Below are 21732 nucleotides of genomic sequence, written 5' to 3'. Positions count from 1 at the left end.
TTTAGCAAGTAGCAAAGATATTTGAACCAGGGCTGTCTGACGCCGAAGCTTGTGGCTTTTGTTAACATTTTAATTTTGTAAAAAATGTGTATATATTCATGGGGTACAAGTGCAATTTCCCTTCATTGATATATTGCACTGTGGTGAAATCAGGACCTTCAGAGCATCTATCACTGGAGCAATGCACATTTAACCACCAAGCAACCTCCCAACATCCCACCCTCCTCCGTCCCCTCCTTTGAGTCCCACTGTTCATCGTTCCACACTCTCAAGACATATGTTTTCAACCACTGTTCCAGCCAAGACCTGAGAGTGTGCGCAAGAAGGGAGCTTCACTTGAGGTGATGGGAAGTAAAAGGCCGTGAAGTCTCTATTCCACCTCCCCAAGCCCCACCTCCCAAGAGGTGAACTGTAACAATAGATGCTTCATGAACATTTCAGCCGCTCAAATAGTAGGATGCATTCAAGGTTCTTCAAGCAACTGGACATGATTCCATGTTTTGTTTTCATCCGAAGCCCCGCAAATGAAACTGCATTTTAATCACTTTGGTCACTGCAATCTGAGAATCTCAATGAAGTCAGTGTGACCCTGTAACTCATGGGGCCTGTAATTTCTCCCTAAGTCCGGGATCTGGAAATGTTGGACCCATTTTCCAGGCTCTTAAATGTGCAGTTCACTTCCTTAGGTGTGAGGCAGCAGCCAGAAATCTAGTTAGATGAAGGCTCTTCCTACGCTTCTGCTTTCTGTGTGTGTCCACCACCTTCTTGCAAACTTTCTTCCCATGGGCAGGTGAGGGAATACTTTGTCTTTCTATTGCTGTACTGTGGTATTTCAAGGCCACCTCCCTGTATGGGGACAGATGGATGGAAAAGATGGCATTGGGGACAGTCCCAGAGGCCTTTGGCTTTGGGCTTCTTGTATTCTCATGAACCCTTCTGCCCCCAACCATCTGACATTCATCATATGACATTATTTAAATTCACATATAAAAATTATTGTTGGCCGGGCACGGTGGCTCACGCCTGTGATCTCAGCACTTTGGGAGGCCGAGGCAGGTGGATCACGAGGTCAGGAGATCAAGACCATCCTGGATAACATGGTGAAACCCCATCTCTACTAAAAATACAAAAAATTAGCCAGGTGTGGTGGCGGGCGCCTGTAGTCCCAGCTACTCAGGAAGCTGAGGCAGGAGAATGGCGTGAACCTCGGGGGGGTGGAGCTTGCAGTGAGCCAAGATCGCGCCACTGCACTCCGGCCTGGGAGACAGAGCAAGACTCCGTCTCAAAAAAAAAAAAAAAGTATTGTTATAGGAATTTTTTACAGCAAGAGTCTCATTAAATGCATTTTTTTTCCCACTAAAAGTCCTAAGAATTTCCACTCTGTGCTTTATGTACACAAAGGATAAAAACACAATTTGGGGTTTTAAATGGTCCTTTCTAAGCAGGACTCCATGCATCTTTTGTTAAAATCTCATCAAAGTACACACAGGTACACATACACACGAGGCACTGAGAAAGATAAAAACAGAACACAAAAATACTAACACTGATGCGCAACCTACTGTGAGGCTGGGAAATCTTGCCTGCTTATCAAGGCAGGGAGAAGGTTGGTGTCAATGTGTGAAGGGAATTTAGCTCTTCCTTTATTCCATTAATTCAGATACCAAACAACCAGACAGTAGGGTGATCACTCGAGACATATTTGATATTTTTATGTTAAACGATTAAACAATAAAAGAAGAACACTACATAGGTGAGTAATACTTCATACTGGAGTGGTGAAGGCCTTTATTATCTAAGTAACAAAGGCAGAAACCAAAAGGAGACATATTTGATAGATCTGACATCATAGAAATCAGAAACATCTATATCAAAAGCACCACACACATTTATAAAAGCAAAGGCAAATTGATAAAAAAAATTGTGACATATATAATACAAAAGATTGAATTTTAAACATGTTTATAACCCTCACAAATGAAAAAGAAAAAATAAATGACAGAAAAAGCGGACAAGCATGTGAACAGGCAGTTGACACAAGCAAAAAATGCAAATGGTGAACAAATGAATACTCATAATATCGGCTTGCAAATTTAGGCAGGTTTGCTGCTTTTGGTGGGGCGGTGGGGGTGTGGTTCCATCACATTGGTGAAGATGGAAAGGAGCGACAGTGGCCACTTGCTGGGCAAGACAAGAAAACACATGTTCATTTGTTGTTGTAAATGGGGACCACTTTTCTGAAGGGCAATTTGGCTGTACTTGTCAAAACCTTGGAAAAAGGCATACTCTTCCATGGTGTCTAAATATTGATCAAGGTCATTCATCACAGTATTTTTTAATACCACGGGAAAATGTTCAAGTTTAAAATGTCCCAAAACAGTATGCATAGTATGACAACTTTTTGGCTGAGAAAATAACAGTAACGATGTGCACTTTTTAAATATCTTGGTGCTATTCTGAGTTCCTACATTTTCTAATGTGCATAGAAATTTCAAGGGGGAAATAAATGTTGATTTAATAGTCTCTGACATGTTATGGGCTAGTGGATACATCCTAGCAGCATCAAAAGCAACGTGTGTGGTCCAGTAGAGAGGCCTGGCTAGCACAGGTGTTTGTACAAGGACAGGCCCTGGGCTGCAGTACACAAGCAGGACGGGAGGGCGACCTCCCAGGGTGGAAGTCAGCCTCCATGTTTGGACCCAAGCACTGTCATCTGGAGGATACGTGTACTGCCAGAGAGAAGCTTCTTTTGGCTGTGTTTTTTCCTCCCTGACTTACTTTGTCTTGGAAGAATAGCTATTATAGATGAAGCCGTGCATTTAAATTTGACCTTGTATATTACCAGAATTTTTTTTTTTTTACTGTTTTAATTAAGGACAGGGATAAAAAGAGAGAAAAATCCTAAAATTTTAACCGTGTCCCCACTTGTTCCATAATATAATTTCCCCATGGACCGACCTATAAAGGCTGCATCTTAGTCTGATATCTAGATTGCAGTATCACGGAGCATGTAGAGAAATAACTGGAAGCAAAATGGTTTTCTTGTTTAACTTCACAGTATTATAAGAAACAAAATTTTCCTTCATTGATGTTTTGTTACATTGCTGATTTTAAGTGTTATATTCAATAATGAAAACATTAATGTGTTTTTTTTCCAATTGAGTAGGAAGTTGATACTATTCTGTGTTGTCAAGAAACAACGAAGCTACATTTGGATAAGGCTATTGCCCAACTTGCGGAAGTGCTTTATGTCTCTATACAATTCTAAATCTATCATTGAACTATACTTTCATGCCTCTCATTCAAATTTCTTATAAGGACAAACACACACACACAGGCATATACACATATTTTTATTCAAAAATTAAGATGATTATTTGATACCCCAGCTACTCTGATGTGATTCTTCCACGTTGTATGCCTGTATCAAAATCACATGTACCCCACAAATGTATATACCCACTATGTACCCATAAACATTTTTTAAAATAATACAAATAGACACTTTGGGAAGTTAAGGCAGGAAAATCGCTTGAGCCCAGGAGTTCAAGGCCAGCCTGGGCAATATAACGAGACCTCATCTCTAAAGTTAAAAAATAAAAATTAGCCAGGCATGGTGGCGGGTGCCTGTGGTCCTAGCTACTTGGGAGGTTGAGGTGGGAGGATTGCTTAAGCCCAAGAGTTTGAGGCTGCAGTGATGAGCTCTGACTGTGCTACTGCACTCCACCCTGGGCAACAGAGAAAGACACTGTCTCAAAAAATATATATTTTTAAAAAATAAGTACATGGAGTACTTGCTTTAAATTTTTATTTAAATAAATAATTCTGAGATGCTGTGGGAAGGATTTTTGCCCTCACTTGAGTGTAACTAAGATTTCTTTTAACTCAAAAGACTGGCATTTTTTAACATAAGAAATTGACTTACACTTGTTCAGCTCTAACATTTGAAAAGGTAATGAGTGGTGGTTTACTTGGATGTTTATTTTCCATACCTCCTTAAAGATCCGGCCTCCTGCGACGGGGCATAGTGGCTCACGCCTGTAATCCCAGCACTTTGGAAGGCCGAGGCAGGCGGATCACGATGTCAGGAGATTGAGACCACCCTGGCTAACACGATGAAACCCCGTCTCTACTAAAAATACCAAAAAATTAGCCGGGCGTGGTGGCGGGCGCCTGTAGTCCCAGCTACTCGGGAGGCTGAGGCAGGAGAATGGCGTGAACCCAGCAGGCGGAGCTTGCAGTGAGCCGAGATCGTGCCACTGCACTCCAGCCTGGGCGACGGAGCGAGACTCTGTCTCAGAAAAAAAAGAAAACAAAAAAAAGATCTGACCTCTGCAATGATTACACCCTTGCAATGCTCCCTGCATCCCACAGCATTGTAATTGTTAACCCATCCTATTCCTCACTAGAATATACATTCCTCCAGGGGATGGGCTCTCTTTTCTTGCAGATAGTAGGTACTTAATATTTATGGTTGGGGGTGGGATGAGGAATGAGGAGGGGGAAGAATAATAATAAAGAAGGTCTCAGGCAATGATCACAGCTGTCAGCATAGGAAAAGTATTGGCCAAGACTGTTGGCAAACATTAAGTAGAACGATCAGTGCCATTTGCTTATGGCCACAGAAGGAAGTGGTGTCGAATATGCCACCCAATAAGAGAGATGATTATGTGTGTTATAAAAGCGTCCGTGCTGCTCACTTAATTTGCCCACCCCATGCGTCAGGATCTGAACACCACGAAGGTTGGCGAGGTTTGTATGCTGAGATTCTCTCGAGCTGTGACTGGAAGGGTTTTTTAATTTGGAAATTGGTGAGGAGAAGCAAAAGAGTAGTTAAGAATGACTGTACGTGGTTTCTGCTCCCTAGGAATTTTAGAAACATGTTTAGTGTGGTTCAAAGCATTGGTTCTAGTTCCTAATTCAGATTTTATTTCATAGTCTGGAATTTGCTGCCCATCTTTTGTGTTCTTGGCCTAGATTGTTCTACCGTGGAACAGCCTCATCTCATATAAATCCCTGTTACAAATTGCCTGAATACTGGCTGCATTGCAGACCTTTGCAGAAAGTGCTGTGTGTATGTACCTGTTCGGAATCTTTGTTGTCGATCCTTTAAGGAGATTGGCTTTCCTTTAATACACAGTGGGCATAATGCCTACCTCACTTCCTGGGATGGCTTCTCCGGGATTTGTGAGGGGCCACTGTGCTCTGTCCAGGGCAGATGACTGGAAGAGAGTTTATCAGCTACACTTGTTTCAGAAGGAGCACTGAAACCCTCAGCTTGGATCTCAGCTGAAAATAGAATCTCATTAGGCACTAACAGGGCAGCCAAGGTCTTCCCATCTTGGGCTGTAAGACGTGGTGATGGGATGCTGCCTTAAATGCCTGCCCAAGCCGTCTCTGAGGCCAGCTCAGAGGGTGTTCAGGCAGCCCCAGTTCTAAAGTCATAAAAATCACCCATGTTACAATATTACGAGACCTAACACTGAGCACTTAGCATCTGCTAGGCACATAATTATCTTCCCGACAGCTTGGAAAGATGGGTATTATTACCATTAGTTTATAACTTGCCTCTGGTCAGGTTTAGCAAGTAGCAAAGACATTTGAACCAGGGCTGTCTGATGCTGAAGCATATGGCTTTTGTTAACATTTTAATTTTGTAAAATGTGTATATATTCATGGGGTACAAGTGCAATTTTGCTTCATTGATTTATTGCACTGTGGTGAAATCAGGACCTTCAGAGCATCTATCACTGGAGTAATGCACATTGCAACCACTAAGCAAACTTCCAACATCCCACCCTCCTCCCTCCCCTCCTGTGAGTCCCACTGTTCATCGTTCCACACTCTCAAGGCATATGTTTTCAACCACTGTTCCAGCTAAGACCTGAGAGTGTGCACGAGAAGGGATTTTCACTTGAGGTGATGGGAAGTAAAAGACTGTGAAGTCTCTATTCCACCTCCCCAAGCCCCACCTCCCAAGAGGTGAACTGTAACAACAGATGCTTCATGAACATTTCAGCCCCTTCTCTAACAGGGTCTCAGCTTAAGACAGGAAGCTTGTGGGACATCTTGGTCCCAGATCAAAGGAGAAAGGCCTTCTAGTTCTAGAACTTCAACATAATCACCTAAGGCAAGAGCCTCAGCACAGAAGTGGCAAGGGAAGGGAGCTTTTTCATTTTCATCCTTCGCACATGTATACTGTCTTAGAATTCACAAAGTGCAGATCATTTGCATGCTGCTACTCTCATTTACACTTTACAAATAAGAAAAGCAGCTTTGAGAGGTCAAGTGATTTGCTCGAAAGCACAGGCTAAGTTGAAGGGAACCTGCAGCTAGAATTGACTCATTCCATTCAATGCAGCCTTTACTGAGTGAACGGCTTTGCTTTACCAAAACCGTTTTTAGGTGCTGAGAATATAGAAATTCCCAAGCTCATTCAGCTGTCCTACCTTTTCAAATACTAGTTATCTGCCAGTGGCTCCCTACTTTTTATCTCCAGCCTAGACGTCTCTTTCAAATTCCAACAACCTCCTTCATGTCTCCCATGTAGATGTTCAGTGAACACTCAAGTTTAACTATGTCAACTGAACTTCCATCTTCTCCCCTAGCTTCTCCCTCCCCAGCCAACCCCCTCTCTTAGTTGATAGAATTCCATTATTCCAACGACTCAAGCTCTTTTTTTTTTTCTCACTGGTGTTCAATTTCGTAGGAGATTTTCTTGGTTCTATTACTTCTTCTTGCTTCCTTCACTTTCATCCTCTTGGTCCAAGCCGCCTTCATCTCTCACCTGAGTAACTGCAGTGGCCCCCTAATGGGTCTTCCTGCCCCCGGCAGTCTGTTCTCAGCCCAGCACCAGAATGATCCTTTTAAATTGTAAGTCAATGGCCTCCAATTTTACTCAAGGGAAAACCTGACTCATTCCCATGTCCATTAGGGCCCTGCATGATCTGATTCCCCCTTTTTTATGTCTTTGCTCAATGTCACTGAGACCTATTCTGGCCATCCTCTTTAAAATCATAACCACAGTCCTGGTCTCCTTTTTCCTGCCTTGTTTTTAGCACTGTTCTTCGAACCACACAAATTGCCGATGCACTGAATGTGCTGTCTCCTCCCAGAAGCATGTCGGCTCCTTAGAGAAGAGATGTTGGTGTTGTCCACTGATGCATCCCGGGCTCACAGAATGGTGTCTGCCACATAGGAGGCACTCAGTAATTATTTGTCCAATGAAGTCTTCCATGTGGCTCACCTGTCACCCATGCCTGCCCCCAGAGTCTGTCTTTGGTAATAAGCTGTGGGTCCCCTGTCTGCCTGGCAGTGCAGGCAAGACCACACATCTCAGAGCTCACCGAGGCCTCTTCCTTCCAGCAGGGTGGTTGCTGGAGTGTGTGAGCCTGGGTGGACCATTAGTTCCCGATCTCTGCTGAAGCCCTCTCTCACTCCTGCCCTGGAGGTTAATTTTGATCCTTGGTTTTTATCTCCCGGCAAACTTCTTAGCCATTGCACGACTACAAACCAAGGTTACCAATGGATGGCAGGAGGCTCGGCTATAAAGACCTCATGATTTCTTGGGGATTTATATTCAAATAATGGAGGAAAAGGGGGCTGAGATATAGAAGAGGAAAAGGAAAAGGAAGGAATGGAAGGCACAGATGTGGACAGATTAATTTGAACCCGTGTCCTGTCTGGAAGAGTTTGTGTGTGTTAGGAAGACGGGCCCCAGCTGGGGCTGCAGATCCTGGGCCCCTGTTTATCTTCACCTGCTCTATCCACTTCCATCCCACCCTATGAAAGAAGTGTAGACAAGGTGGGAGTTAGGGTCCCAGTGACGTACATGTATGGGCATGTCCAGAGAGTACTCGTTTTGACTGAGAAATTGAACATTGTGTGAAGAGGGAGAGATGGTGAGAGCAACAGTGAGAGAGGTCCCAATATGGAAGGTCACTCATGTGTCCTTGCAGGACATTGTCACCTGAGTGTGAAGCTCCACTTCCTGACTCTGTGTTATAGGGCTGACAGAGCGTCCCAGCATGAGCTGGAGAAGGACCTGAGTGACAAGCAGATGGCTTACCAGATTGACAACAAATGCCACCACCTGCACAACACGTCAGATGGTGTTGGCTACTTCCGCGGAGTGGAGAGGGTCGATGCAACGTAAGTCAGGCACATGCTACTGCCGTGATTTCGATGACATTTAACTCTTTCTCCTCTCGAAAGCACACAGCTTACAGGTTAGAAGGGAAAGCATGGTAAGATATCTGAAGGTGGGAAACACACCCAGCTTTGGACAAGTCTCCAGTAAGCAAGCACGTTCTGTGGTCAGGCCTTGATCATTGCATCCTGAATTCTTTTGTAAAGGAATATTTGTTGTTTATATTTTCTAACTATGAAAATAACGCTGCCTGATGCAGAAGTCCTAGAAAAACACAGACAAGGCCAGGTGCAGTGGCTCCCATCTGTAATCCTTGCACTTTGGGAGGCTGAGGTGGGAGGATCAGTTGAGGTCAGGAGTTCGAGGCTAGCCTGGCCAACATGGTGAAACCCCGTCTCTACTAAAAATACAAAAATTAGCCAGTCGTGGTGGTGGGTGCCTGTAATCCCAGCTACTGAGGAGGCTGAGGCAGGAGAATTGCTTGAACTTGGGAGGAGAGGTTGCAGTGAGCTGAGATCGTGCCACTGCTCTCCAGCCTGGGTGATAGAGTGAGACTCTGTCTCCAAAAAAGAAAAAAAGAAAAAAAAAGAAAAACACAGACAAGCCACACGTTGCCATTGGATAGCATGCCCTGGATGCTGTGGGATACAGGCTGAAAACAGCTTGATGCCTTTCCTACCACAGCTTGTTCAGCTTACCCCATCAGTGGTTTCTTTGCCAGGCCCCTGGATGCAATTTTGGGCAGGATCCATGGTCTCTTCCAGCCACTCCCTTAAAAAAGTTAACTTGATTGAGGTGAAATTCACATACCATACAATGCACGCAGTTGAAATATAGCCTGTCTGATTTTTCAGTAACATTGTAAAATAAATATTCTACTTTAACATGAATTTGCCTGGTATATGGATTACTTTTTTGAATGTACCATAATCAACCTTTTTGTTTTAAACTTTTGAGCATTTAGGTTGTTTCTCGTTTTTCAGGGATCAGCATAAATATGGCTGAAAGGAATATCCTCACACATATATCCTTGGGTACATTGTTTCCTTATAATACATTTCTAGAAGTGGAATTTCTGGGTTTTCCACATTTGAATGAAAGGCTCTTGGTTTGTGTTGCCTCTTTACCCTCCAGGAAGGTTGTACTAATTCAACATTCTCATCTGCAGGATACGAGAGAAACTTTTCCTAAATATGCTCGCCAGCACTGCAAATGATCATTCTGTCTACTTTTGCTAATATTTCCTTAGTAGGCTGTTTTCATTAATGCTTCTTTGATTACCCCTGAGGTTGAGTATTTTGTCATATGCTTATTGATGTGATGTGTGACACATTTATAATGAACCTGCACATTCACATCATTCATTAATCCTTTTGCCCCTGAAACTGGCAGAAGAACTAGCTTATGCTTTAGATATATAGAAAACTGATTAGCAGTAAAATAAGGAATACTTAAGGAAAGCTTAAAATAAGCCTCATTCTGATATTTACATTTATATAATGAAGCTAGGATCAGCGACCTGGGGGTTTCTCTCTCACAGGATAAATAGTGGCCTAGCGATCCTGTAGGCTGATTCATCACTCTCACCGTTGTCTGCCTCTGCTTCTCTTTTTCAGTGTCTCACTGCCTGAGTCCTGGGCCAAATTTACAGATGACAATATTCTCCGCTTCCAGAGTGAACGGTCAGCTTCCACTAAGCTAAGAGATGACATTGAAAACCTCTTGGTTGTGACTGCCAATGAGATGTGGAATCAATTCAACAAAGTGAACTTGTCTTTCACCAATCGCATTGCTGAGACTGCAGATGCTAAGAATGAGATTCAGATGCACTTGGCAAAGGTAAATCAACCGCCAGTGGTACCCCTTAGCTGACCTGGACAGAGCGGTGCGCTCTGGGACCACAAATCTCTTACCACTCCCAGAGAGGCACCATAGGCATGTGACAGCCGGGCCACACAGAGCAAGAAAAATTTAAAACAGCACAAAGCATGCCATTTATTTCAGCCAGGTAGCCAGGTGTCAAAATGAAATTGGAATCCACTGGTATTTGAAACACAAAGAAGGCACTATGTAATGAAAGGTTCTTAGTCTTTAATAGAAACAAAAATATTATTATTAAAGTTTAATGAATCACTGTATATAGCTAGGAAGTGAATTCATTATTAGAACATATGGTAGAAATGTTTTCTGTTAAATTATTTCAGACCCCTTTTCTGGAATACAAAACCAAATACAGGAAACTGTTAGGTAGTTCAAAGTGTCTCTGATATTGAAAAATTTTAAGTGCTGTAAGCCTAAGAGTTTTACAATGACTATAAAATGAAGGAGTCCAGCAGAATTCATATGTTTCAAGATAAACAAGGAGCTCTTCCTTTCCTTAATATCAGTCTTGGAGCTCTTACTGTTTCTGTGGATTATGCTGCATATAGTTTGTTGTGTCTTATTTTTTAAAATTGACAAAAAATAATTGTACATATTCATGGGTGGAGGGTGATGTTTTGATGCATTTAATGTATGGTGATCAGGTCAGGGTAATGAGCGAGCATATCCATCCTCTCAAACACCGATCATTTCTTTGTGTTGGAAACATTCAATATCCTCCCTCTAGCTATTTGAAACTATATAATGTCTTGTTGTTACCTATAGTAAAAAATATGTAACGGTTCATGAATTTGCATGTCGTCCTTGCTCAGGGGCCATGCCGACCTTCTCTGTATCGTTCCAATTTTAGTATATGTGCTGCTGAAGCAAGCAATGCTGTTTCTCATTTTTAAGAACCTTGCACTGTGAGCCATGTTGCCTATGATGGTTTTACCCAGTTGAGGGCATCACATTTTCTCAGGCTGCAGTGATTTGCCTTTCCTTCTCATGGTGCCTGCTTTAGGCAACAAATATTAGTTGAGCCAGACAGTGTGCTCCATGCTGTGAAGGGCAGAGAGAAGCATCGAATGTAGTTTTTGTTCTTAGGAAGTTTACATTACAGAGAAGAAATACTTGCATATGAAAAGCTCATAAACAATACAAACAGAATATTGCAAATCATGATTATCAAATAACAAATACAAAAGTGTTTTGGGGGTTTGGAGGGAGAAGTGAACATTCCAGGTGGGGCCACATCTTGAAGAAAGCCTTGGAGACAGCAAATCAGAGGATGAGTTGAGGTCTGTAAAGAGTCTGGTGTGTGGCTGGTGTAGATGGTTTGTGTCCTGGAAGAGGAACGTGGAAAAGTAGGTTGAAGACAGGTTGTAGAAGACGCTGATGAGAAGGTTAATGGGGTCAGACAATTGTAAGAAGACATTCTAAAGGCCTTTTAGAAGGCCGGTGTGACAGAGTTCCTTCTTCAACAAATTTTCGTTTACTGATAAGTTAGTTTGCTAGGGCTGCCCTAACTCAAAGTACCACAGACTGTGTGGCTTACACAGTAGGAATTAATTTTCTCACTGGAGAGAGAGGAAATTAATTAACGGAGGCTGGAAGTCTGAGATCAAGGTGCCGGCAGGGTCGGTTTTCTCTGAGGCCTCTCTCCTCAGCTTGTAGATGGCCACCTTCTCCCTGTGTCTTCACATCATCTTCCCTCTGTGTGTGTCTGTGTCCAAATTTCCTCTGCTTATAAAGACACCAAAGTTGTATTGTATTAGGGCCACTCTAAAGACCTCATTTTACTTAATCACCCCCCACAGAGACACTATCTCCAAATATGGTCACCTTCTAAGGCACTGGTGATTCGTACTTCAACACAGGAATTTTGGGGGAAGAGGCACTATTCAGCCCTAACAGGTACACCCAAGGTATTGTTCTAGGCACTCGGGGATGTACATACATCTCATGTCTTAGAGACAAGACATGCACATAGAAAATGGGAAGTTGCACCAGAAAGGTGTAGAAAGAACTTGGAAACACAGATGAAATGTGAACACAGTTTACAAGAAGGGGCAGTTGTTTCCATTGGCAAGAGATCAAGATGGTTTCATGGAGCACATAGTATCTGAAGAAGGCCTTAGTGATAGAAACAGTGAAATGATTTTTAGCTTGGGAGAGAGGTCAAAGCTCAAGTGACAGACTGAAGAGTGCCTGGATGACACAAGTGCTAAATCTGTGATTGCATGAGGTCTCTGTAGTGTAGAAAGGATATTGCAGAGACATCACCCAAGGACAAAGCCTTGCACTGGAAGGGAATGAGGAGTAGTTGGAAAGGAGGGAGTTGGAACAGCACTTGGCCAGAGAAAACAAGACGAGGGTCTCAAGGAGAGGGAGGTGTCAGAGAGGCCTCGATGTCAGCTTTGAAACTGAAGTTTCATAACAGCAGCTAGGGCCAGAGACAGGATCCAGGGGCCACCGGGAAACTGGGTGGGTGGGAAGTGAAGGGAGTGGGCACAGCCATGGTTGAATACATTTGGCAGAGGACTCAGTTGGGACTGGATGGGAGAGTGGTGGTAAAAACATAGGGTTTCAAAAAAAAAGATGATTCTTGGTTGTGTCTCCAGGCCACGGAAGGGAACCCAGGAAGAGGGACAGTAATGGGGAGGATGTGGAGCTATAGGAGTGCAGAGATCAAGATGAGAGGAGAAGGGAGGCTTTTCAGAGCATAGGACAGGGACTCTCTTTACAGAGAAAGAGGAGGGAGAACCAAAGGGGGATCCATGTTTATGCAATTTGGGGTAGTGGCCTCTTTAAGAAAAAATGAATACAAAATCAGGAATACAAAACTGCCAGTACTCCTCTGTCGCAAGTGAGGTACCCTGAAACTTAAGCCGGATTTGCTGCAAGGGAAATCCTCTGTGAGGAGGAAAGCAACGCTCAAGTTGGTAGGAAGAGGAAGTGGGAAGAGACGCACAGATATATAGATGTGAGGAGGGAGATCAGGGCCACTCAAAGCCTCACTTTTATCAGAACACAGATGTGTGCTGGTCAGTAATTAACAACAGCAATTGGGGGCTGCTTGCAGGGAGCCCCTGATTTGTAGCATTTGCCAATTTCTTTGGTTGAAATACTCCCACTCTGGCTGATTTCCAGCTACCAGAATGAGGTCGCTGAGCCTAGGGTTGGGGAGAGAGGCGCCACCCGCTCTCCAGAGCAGGTGCATGTCAGCTCCAGTGAGACATGTGGGTTCCCTGGGGCAGGACTAGGAAGCATAGAGGGTCTAGGTGAAGGGACCTCCTCATCAGTGAGGTCGAGGCAGGTGCTGGACATGGAGTGGGCAGGCAAGAGGTGGGAGGCGGGTTGTTGAAGGGACCACACCAAAGCCTCAGGCGGTTGCTTCTCTTTGTCACAGACCCTGCAGGAGATTTTCCAGACTGAAATGACCATAGAATCCATCAAAAAGGCCATTAAGGACAAGACTGCCTTCCTGAAGGTGGCTCAGTCCAGACTGGACGAGCATACACGGTGGCCGAATATTGAATTGTGCCGAGACATGGCTCAGCTACGCTAAGGTGGGAGGGGACGGCTCGGGGCTCGCTCGGAGGGCCACCAGACCAACTGTGGTGCCAGGCTCTTTAGAAAGCTGCTTTCTGGCCATACACATCATGTAGGAGCCTTCTGTGAGAATGGTAGTAATGGGGAGATGTTGAATGCAGAAGAGTTTCAGTGTGGGATGATGAAACAGTCCTGCAGATGGATGGCGGTGATGGTTGCACCAACAGTGTGAATGTACTTAATGCCACTGATCTGTACACTTAAGATTGGTTAAAGTTTTATGTTATGTGTATTTTACCACAAATCCTTAAAAAAGGAAAGGACATCAACGCTACACACAAAAAAAGTGCTATTAAGCCTTTAACTCACTCAGGGAGGCCAGGGTGCTGTTTGGGTTCCTTCTCACGTCCTTGGAGTCTTCGGAGTTTCCAGAACTCCTGTCTTATAAGCAGCAGTTTGTGACTTTCTGTGTATTTCTCAGCATGGGGAATGCAACAGAAAAGGGACTTTCAGTACCAATTCCACTGACTCCTATCTACTCATTTGCTGTCTTTGTGACTGAGGATCTCATTTAGGTTTATTTCAATGTGTTTCATTCTCAGTAGAAATCAAAGCAAGCTGGTCTTCATCGAGCACAGCTCCTATATATACACAGCAGGAGGAATCTGACCCCACAGTTTATCTACTAAACACTACATGGATTTTATTATTATTTTCACTTTGAAGATTCATTTTGGGATGGACTTGTAAGGAACTGGCCAAGATTCCCTCCCCACCCCCGCCACAATCTGGCTTCATTTCCAATTTCCCAATACCTGTGAGTCTGCCTTTTCTTTCTGGGTTTCATCATTGCTATTGTTAGGTCCTAAAATACTCCATGCAGAAGTAAATCAACTTGATAGCAACTGCAGGAGCCAAGTGGCAGTGCGTGAACTCCAGAAGCCTTTCTGGTGCAGTGGGGAGATGCCACTCGCTCTGCTTCCACGATAAAATTCTCTTATCTTGAAGGATTAATCCTAAGGATAAAATAAAGAAATAAGTGGTGGTTTGAGACAGTGGATTTCCTGAAATGGAAGGAAGGGGGATCTTGTGAGGCCAACATTGATGATGATAATAATAGTAAAGATAATGATGGCGATAATCAATGCAATGATAATAATAGCTGCTACCATCTCTTAACCTGACTTGATGCTGGGCACTGCCCTAAGCACTTTATACTATCTCATTCATTACCTTCATATTACAAGTGAGGAAACTGAGGCAGGAGTGGGTGAGTGGCTTGGCCCAGGCCACATTTAGTGGTGAGAGAGCTGCAGTTTGAGTCTTTGCCTGTCTCACCCCAGAGTTCTATTCCACCAAGCCATTTGCTTCTCTTTCTCCTGTCTTTTACATCATGTAATGCATTTACCATCCCCCTGTCAGGTACCTGATCTCATTTGAGAAGAGTTGGCAAAGTAAATGCTGCATGCTCCTCTCTCTCACACAGAGGATGAAACTGAAGGTCACAGAGGAGATCATTATGATGAAACACCTTACGTGTATAGCACGCATGTTGTCTGTGTTGAGTGCCATGAAGCATGCTTTAGGTTGTACGCACATGATCTTCATTTCCAGGATGAGTTGTATTTCTCCTGGTGGAGCTGTTATCTAGGCCATAGCCACAGAAGAGATCACTCAGGCTGCATGTTTTTCAAAGTGGGTTCCATAGAACCCCTCTTCATGCACAGCTCATTATTTAGGATAAGCAGCTCTCCACTCCAGAGACTAGATGGGCCCCTAGACAGCCAGCTGGAGGCACCTCTCTGCTTTAGAAGAACCCAGCAGTGAGCGCACACCCACTTGGCCTATTAGAGTTAGATCACCAGTTTTGACTTTATGTAAACGTTATTAGGAGAAGCTAAGCTGATGTTTCATTCTCCAAAAATCTCTGCAGAGTCATCAAAAGTGGAGATGGGAACAAATAAATTGTTTATACTGCTGTTAGACAAACACAGGGTTGCTTTTAAAATGGGTTTTGGGTAGTGGTCTAATAGGACTTTGGAATTATCAAACAATGAGGCATTCACAGCTTCTCCTGAGGAGCTGAAAGATTTTTACTCTTTTTTTTTTTCCTTTTCCTGCTAAACAGAATTTGCTTCTTTCACTTCCTGCCGACTTCATGGTATGTCTATTTCCTCTGCTCCTTTACTGACTTTTGAACAAAACCTACTTTTGTTTCTGTCAAGTTTTCTGGTTAAAATATCCTTGCCAAAAATCTTTAGGATTATTATTGGGGGAGGGGATTACTTTCCTTTTTAAATGGATGGTTCTGAGAGCAGCCCTTCGGCGGTCTAGATTTAGAAAAAATAAAGATCATAAACTAAGGGGAGTGGGGACTGAGAAAAATTGCTGTTTTCATTGGAAGACTCACTTTTATTTAAAAATGTTCTAAACGAGTTATTTCAAAAGTGATTCTAAACATTCTTGGCATTTTTGGTGGCAGGCCAGACAGACCAGGCTCTGCTCTGCTTAAATAATCATTTTATATATATATAAGTTTATATATATAAACTGTGGTAGCTTTATTTGTATTTGAATGCAAGACATTTTGTGGTTCTGTAATTCCAAAAAAAAGAAAGAAAGAGAAAGAGTGACTTCAGCAGAACAGCTCTCTGCAATCAGCCAAGAACAAGGAAACTGGGAGTGAAATAGGGCCTTGAAGATGATGAACAACATATTTCTAATTAACGCTGAGGGAAGTGGAAGCATGTTATTCCCTAGCTGTGTCCATGCAGCAGTGTGAAAACAAGTATTCTAACTGCCTACGTTCTATATCTCTTGATTTTTTTTTCTTTTTTAGCATTGATGTTTTGACATGTATATTTTCAAACATTCCCTCCCAGATAAAATTTCCACTAGACTCGTATTTGGCTGAAAGGAGTAAAGACACATATGTCATCCTGCTCTGTTTCCTACGTTGGGGTTCAGGGTTCCTGTTGAAGCCAGGGAGGGTGGGAGACAAGAGGCAGGCCCCGTGTGATTGTAAACAATCCACCATCAAAAATCCCAATACCAGCCATCTGCGGCAGCCTCGCCAAAGATCTGTTTCTTTGCTAGTGATATTTTATACCCTGGGATCTTTAAAAAGGCTTTCTTTTTAAATTCAGTTTGACCTAAACAATAACAAGAAATTTGCTTTCTGATGAGTTCTCAGATTTTGTGTTTACCGTCCCCAGACAAAACCAAACTTTGGCACTTAAACTTTAATTCTTCCCCTCCCCATTGGAAAGCAGGAGATAGTAGAGCTTGTAAGATGAAAGGTGTTGCACAGCGTGGATATGTTCCCATGGCCTGTTGCTTCAATCAGCTCGCGTGGGGGCCTTTACCAGCGCCTTCCTCTTCTTAGGCCACCTAGAAGTGGCTTGGAAGCGAACGCTCCAGGCTCCATCCTGCCTTTCCTTCCTTTTTATTGCCTTGGGTCTGGGTCTTGTTCTTAGTAGATCCCATGGATTCAGACCTTTGGGCAATTCCCTGCCTCCCAAGACGTCCTCCGTTTCACCTAGGACATGAAAGTTGGTCTTCACCCAACAGTAATTTTTGCACACCTGTATTTTTGCAGGAGCGGCTGTAGATGCAGCCCCGGGCAAGGACAGCATATGTTGCAAGCAGACAATCACAAGACCCTGAGTGCCGTAAAAGGCTTGGTCCTCTTGGAAGTCACAGCACTGGGCAGCAGATGGTCTCCGGGTTAAGGGAGGGACTTCCGGAAGAAGTGTTAATTCACCTAGGATTTGAAGATGGGATAAATTAGCAGGATGAAGAATGGGTTAGGAGCATTCTGAGCTTAGGGGACAGCAAGAGTGAAGCCCTTGAGGTCCGAGAAATTGCAAGCATATTCCAGGATGTGTCTGCGGATGATGAGATGGGTCTTCCTGGGTCTCTGCTTCTACTCTTCTGTCTCAAGTTGCTGAGAGGGGAATGGGGCCAGGAAATGGGACCCAGTTTCTTATTATGGCCACTGAATCTCTGTATTTCCTTCTTAGCTTCCTGGATAAGCAGGTACAGCTTACAAACATATGTGGGCCCCGTGTCGATGGAAAGGGCAGCTTATGAACCCCTGGGCTCTATTTCCTAGTCTGTAAAACAAGGAAGTTGGGCTTGGTGACCTCTCTAAATTCGTTTTCCAGTTGTGAATTTCTGTGAAACTATAGAATTGCCTTGGCATAATGATTTTAAAATGGTCTGGATATTTTTCTATAATTATGAAATCCTTTTCTATCTCCTGGGACATCTACATTCCCATTGGTTCATTGTCACCATTCTCTTTATATTTCTTTATATTTTATTAATTTCATGCACCTCTCATTTGCTGATAAATATATCCTAAAGTAAAGAAAATGTGAGCTTTGCATCACTGGTTACAATGTGATGTACTTGGAGTTGCGTAAGCTACAGGCTGACCTAACCATGCTGATTCCTTTATGCTGCAGCCTTGTTAACGAGGTACACGAGGTTGACGACACCATCCAGACCCTGCAGCAGCGCTTGAGGGATGCAGAGGACACCCTGCAGGGGCTGGTCCACACCAAAGCCATCCTCGAGTGTGATCAGGCTGTCAAGGCCAATTCCCTGTACATTGACCAGGAAAAATGCATGAGCATGCGCAAGAGCTACCCAACACCCTCCGGCTGGTCGGCTTCTGCTGGGGACCCCACCGGGTGTGGTTTTGATATCCCTAAGTTAAGGCTGAGCCAGAGCGCTGTCTCAGCATTTGAACCAAGTGCTAATATAGTCACTTATTAAAGGATTATGCTGATGGAAATGTACCAACCTCCTGTCTCAGAAAGCCTTTTGTTTGCATCCAAACCTTAATTTTCTATTTACTAGGCGTCTGGGTTATGGGAAGGATATGAAGAAATATAATCAATCTAGTAGAGAAGGTAAAAAGGATAACTGGTGTGATTCTTGTCATTCTGTGTGTAATCCGAATGGGCTGGAAAGGAGGACTGTATTCTCTCGGAGGCAGTCAGGAATCATGAAGTAGGTGGTTTCTGAGTTTTGCTTTAAAGGATCCACAGTGAGAAGGGGAAAGGCCACTGGGTATGAGGTAGTTGGGGTAATTTGATCAAAAACAAAGGTAGAGAAATACAGAGTGCATTTGGAACAATAGTAGGCAGGGCCAGCTTGGCTGTGATTCATAATGCATAATTCATAATGTGTTCTGCACGTCTCTTTTTATTACACTCTCATCTCTCCAATTCAAACTTTCATTACTTGAGCATTGCTTTCATAAAGCCATTTCCATGCTCAGAGATACTCCTCAGTTCCCTTAGCCCCTGAACCTGGAGTTGAACACCCGCTGCCCACTTCTCCAGGCACTTCGCCCACTGTATTTCTTCATCTGTGACACTTTTGTCCTATGTACTGACCATATATTCTTTGTATGTTATTTACCTTTACATTTTGTTTATGGTTTTTTAAAGTACAGAAGTAAAAATGTGTCAATGTTTTCTGTATGATTTATGCCTTTGGAATTATGCTCAGAAAGCACTTCTGTATCCCAAGATAATTTATTTATAATTTATTCTAATTATTTTATATGTTTAAAAGTGGCATTTAATCACCTGGAATGTATGTTTAGATGGTGTAGAAAGCATGCTAGTTTTGAATCCTTTTGGTCTGGGAGCTCTGAAATGGGAAGGTGAACCAGGAGGGGAGCAAGGTTTTCTTTCTTTTCTCTCTTATTTCTCACGCTTGTGTGTCTCTCTCTCTTATTAGCATTTCTCTCTGTATCCTTGTGTTCTCCTTGCTCTGCCTTAACCACTGTCCATTAACCCCAACTCCATTTCCTTCTCTCTCTCTCTGTTTCTTAAAAGTGTTTTAAGACCTTGGTTAGTCAATTTCACAAATCATCTCAGAATGCCAGAAGAGTGGACGTTCAGATGAGAAGCTTGTATTGGGGTCGTGTTGTGGTCTCAGTATATTATTTTAGAAATCAAATTGTAGGTTTAGTTTTTCTGTTTTTGCCTCTAATGGAAACAAAGGTATATAAATTCCACTAAAATTTTTAGCAATGAGAGTAACCAAATGTTGGTAGTTATGACTTTTAGACAATAGTGGGAATAAACATAAATTCAGCATATCTCTTATTTGTTATGTGTTTGGGGTAAAACCTTTCTGACTTCTTTCATGAACTGTATTTTTTTTAGGAATATATGCTTATATAGTCCTTTTACTGAGGCATATATATTCCTGGCATTAAAAGACTGTGATGGGAAGGAAATGTAATTCAGACATAGAAAGTTTTTTTTGTTATTTTGGTAAACCGTGGGCAAGGCTAAATTCCACAAATAAACATTTGGTTTCTCATCTAAAATGTTGCAGCTACTCCAGGAGGGTAAATATTCTAATGCTGAAGTCCAAGAGCTCCAAGGCTCAGAAATGTAGTCCTGTTTAAGAATCTTAGCACTACAAATACTGGCACATGATCTGGCTTTATTTATTTAAGCCCAAACTATCTTTAATATCATGTGGCTTTAAGAAGGGCTGCTGGAATGTCAAAGGCTTCCACTTACCCAAGCATCATTCAGATTTAGAAATGTGTGTAATTGCCCCTAAATAACCGAGTCGCCTATAATTTTAGTAATTTCCATTTATGTCTCCAGAGAGTGTTGTCATAAACACCTCACCTGGCACTTTTGAGTCCTGAGTTCATGCTGTAAATAGCTGAAGTGTGGGGTCTGATTTTAGGTTATAATTTTTGTTTTGCACCAAAAACAGGGGCGGATTCCTTCCCTTTGTATGCAGGGCTAACCCAAAGCACAAAGGAGGAGGTGAAGCTGCTGCTCATCATTGTGCCTGAGTCTTCCCTTGCAGCCTCCCATCTTCTAGCCCCGGCCCTGAAACTGTTCCCAGCAGGGCTGGATTCACCATTGGCACCAACTGCCAAGACCAGCCTTCTATGCAGAGTGCTCTGATATTATCTGAGCTCTATATTAATATATATGGTCTGATAAGTATTCACGCATTCATGGAGAAAATAAACAATACTCAATCTCTTCCCCAGGAATAGTGAATCAATTCACCTTGGGGGCCAATCCTAGACCACTGGGAATGTTCATCGGGAAGGTTGAGTTGAGACAGATCCTGAGAGGTCAATAGATAGTGCCATATGAAGCGGGTGCTGTGGCTCATGCTGAAGTCCAAGAGCTCCAAGGCTCAGAAGCGTGGTCCTGTGTAAGAATCTTAGGACTTCCGCATTTTGGGAGGCTGAGGCAGGAGGATTGCTTGAGGCCAAGAGTTCAGGACCAGCCTGGGCAACATGGGGAGACCCCATTTCTCTACAAAATAAAAAAAATTAACCAGGCATGGTGGCACACACCTGTGGTCCCAGCTACTTGAGGGGCTGAGGTGAGAGAATCACTTGTGCCCAGAAGGTCAAGGCTGTAGTGAGCTGTGATCATGCCACTGCACTCCAGCCTGGGCTACAGAATGAGACAGTTCCATCTGCAGGGAATCCCGAATGGGGAAGTGGCTGCATACATTCCCTCACCCCTCTCTCTAAACAGCTCTGAATTCTTTCTCAGCTCAGATAGATCCTTGGCTTTCAACATCAGAAGGATCTGTCTTGTGACCTCTGGCTCATTCCCATAGGACCTACCCATTTGCTAATTTTGCTAGGAGCTAGAAGGAGACCCTTTCTGCAGCCCACGCTTTCCGTTTAGCAAGGAAAGACCCCTAAATACATCACCATGACTCCTAAACACCTCAGATGGCATCATGGTAGAGTGAGGGGAGAGCTTATTGGGAACAGGGAGCTTTTCATAGCTATTCTAAATAATATCCCCTTGTGTATGCATAGGGCTGTGGGAACCATAAAAATAACTTTTATTTTGCAATTACTTTTTTCCCTCCCTGTAAAGTAAAGGTTAATTTTTAAGGTGACGTGAAATCTTCGGACTAAGTTTCAACATTCCCGTCTTTGGCATTTTAGCCCTGCAGTCACTCAGACATAAGAACGCCTTCTCTACTTCCATAAAAATGATGCCCTGCTCGCCCAAGAACCTGCTCTTTAGCAAAACTGTGTATTTTCTGATAATGAAAATCCATATCTGTATTGAGGGCTACCCATTTATTTGCAACAAGCTGGTTGTCTTCATCTCTCAACCCCGGTGCTCTTCATGGGTGTA

The 21732-nt window shown here is 43.2% G+C and overlaps 1 protein-coding gene and 1 non-coding gene across 8 annotated transcripts in view; one reads left to right on the top strand and one right to left on the bottom strand.

The window, feature by feature from the left end:
- The window catches only part of LOC129469370 (tektin-3), a 34562-nt gene extending 16189 nt beyond the window's left edge, over nucleotides 1–18373 (top strand). For 6 of the 7 annotated variants that reach the window (XM_063629389.1, XM_063629394.1, XM_063629392.1 and 3 more), the window contains exons 5-10: nucleotides 8008–8151; nucleotides 9766–9988; nucleotides 13422–13576; nucleotides 15693–15725; nucleotides 17163–17282; nucleotides 18034–18373. In XM_063629389.1, the coding sequence (XP_063485459.1) occupies nucleotides 8008–8151; nucleotides 9766–9988; nucleotides 13422–13576; nucleotides 15693–15725; nucleotides 17163–17282; nucleotides 18034–18346 (988 nt within the window). In that variant the 3' untranslated portion in view covers nucleotides 18347–18373. Of the gene's footprint in view, nucleotides 1–7832; nucleotides 8152–9765; nucleotides 9989–13421; nucleotides 13577–15692; nucleotides 15726–17162; nucleotides 17283–18033 lie in introns of those variants that run through there. The other variant, XM_063629388.1, reaches the window with a different exon arrangement.
- On the bottom strand, nucleotides 10798–10900 carry LOC129470792 (U6 spliceosomal RNA). The gene has a single exon (XR_008653322.1). It is a non-coding gene; the product is annotated as a U6 spliceosomal RNA (small nuclear RNA).
- Nucleotides 18374–21732: the final 3359 nt, after the last annotated feature.

The sequence above is a fragment of the Symphalangus syndactylus genome, chromosome 20 (genome assembly GCF_028878055.3).
Source record: "Symphalangus syndactylus isolate Jambi chromosome 20, NHGRI_mSymSyn1-v2.1_pri, whole genome shotgun sequence".
NCBI classification, from domain to species: Eukaryota; Metazoa; Chordata; class Mammalia; order Primates; family Hylobatidae; genus Symphalangus; species Symphalangus syndactylus.
The sequence above is the reverse complement of the archived record's forward strand: the minus strand, read 5'-3'. Positions and strand labels throughout refer to the sequence as shown.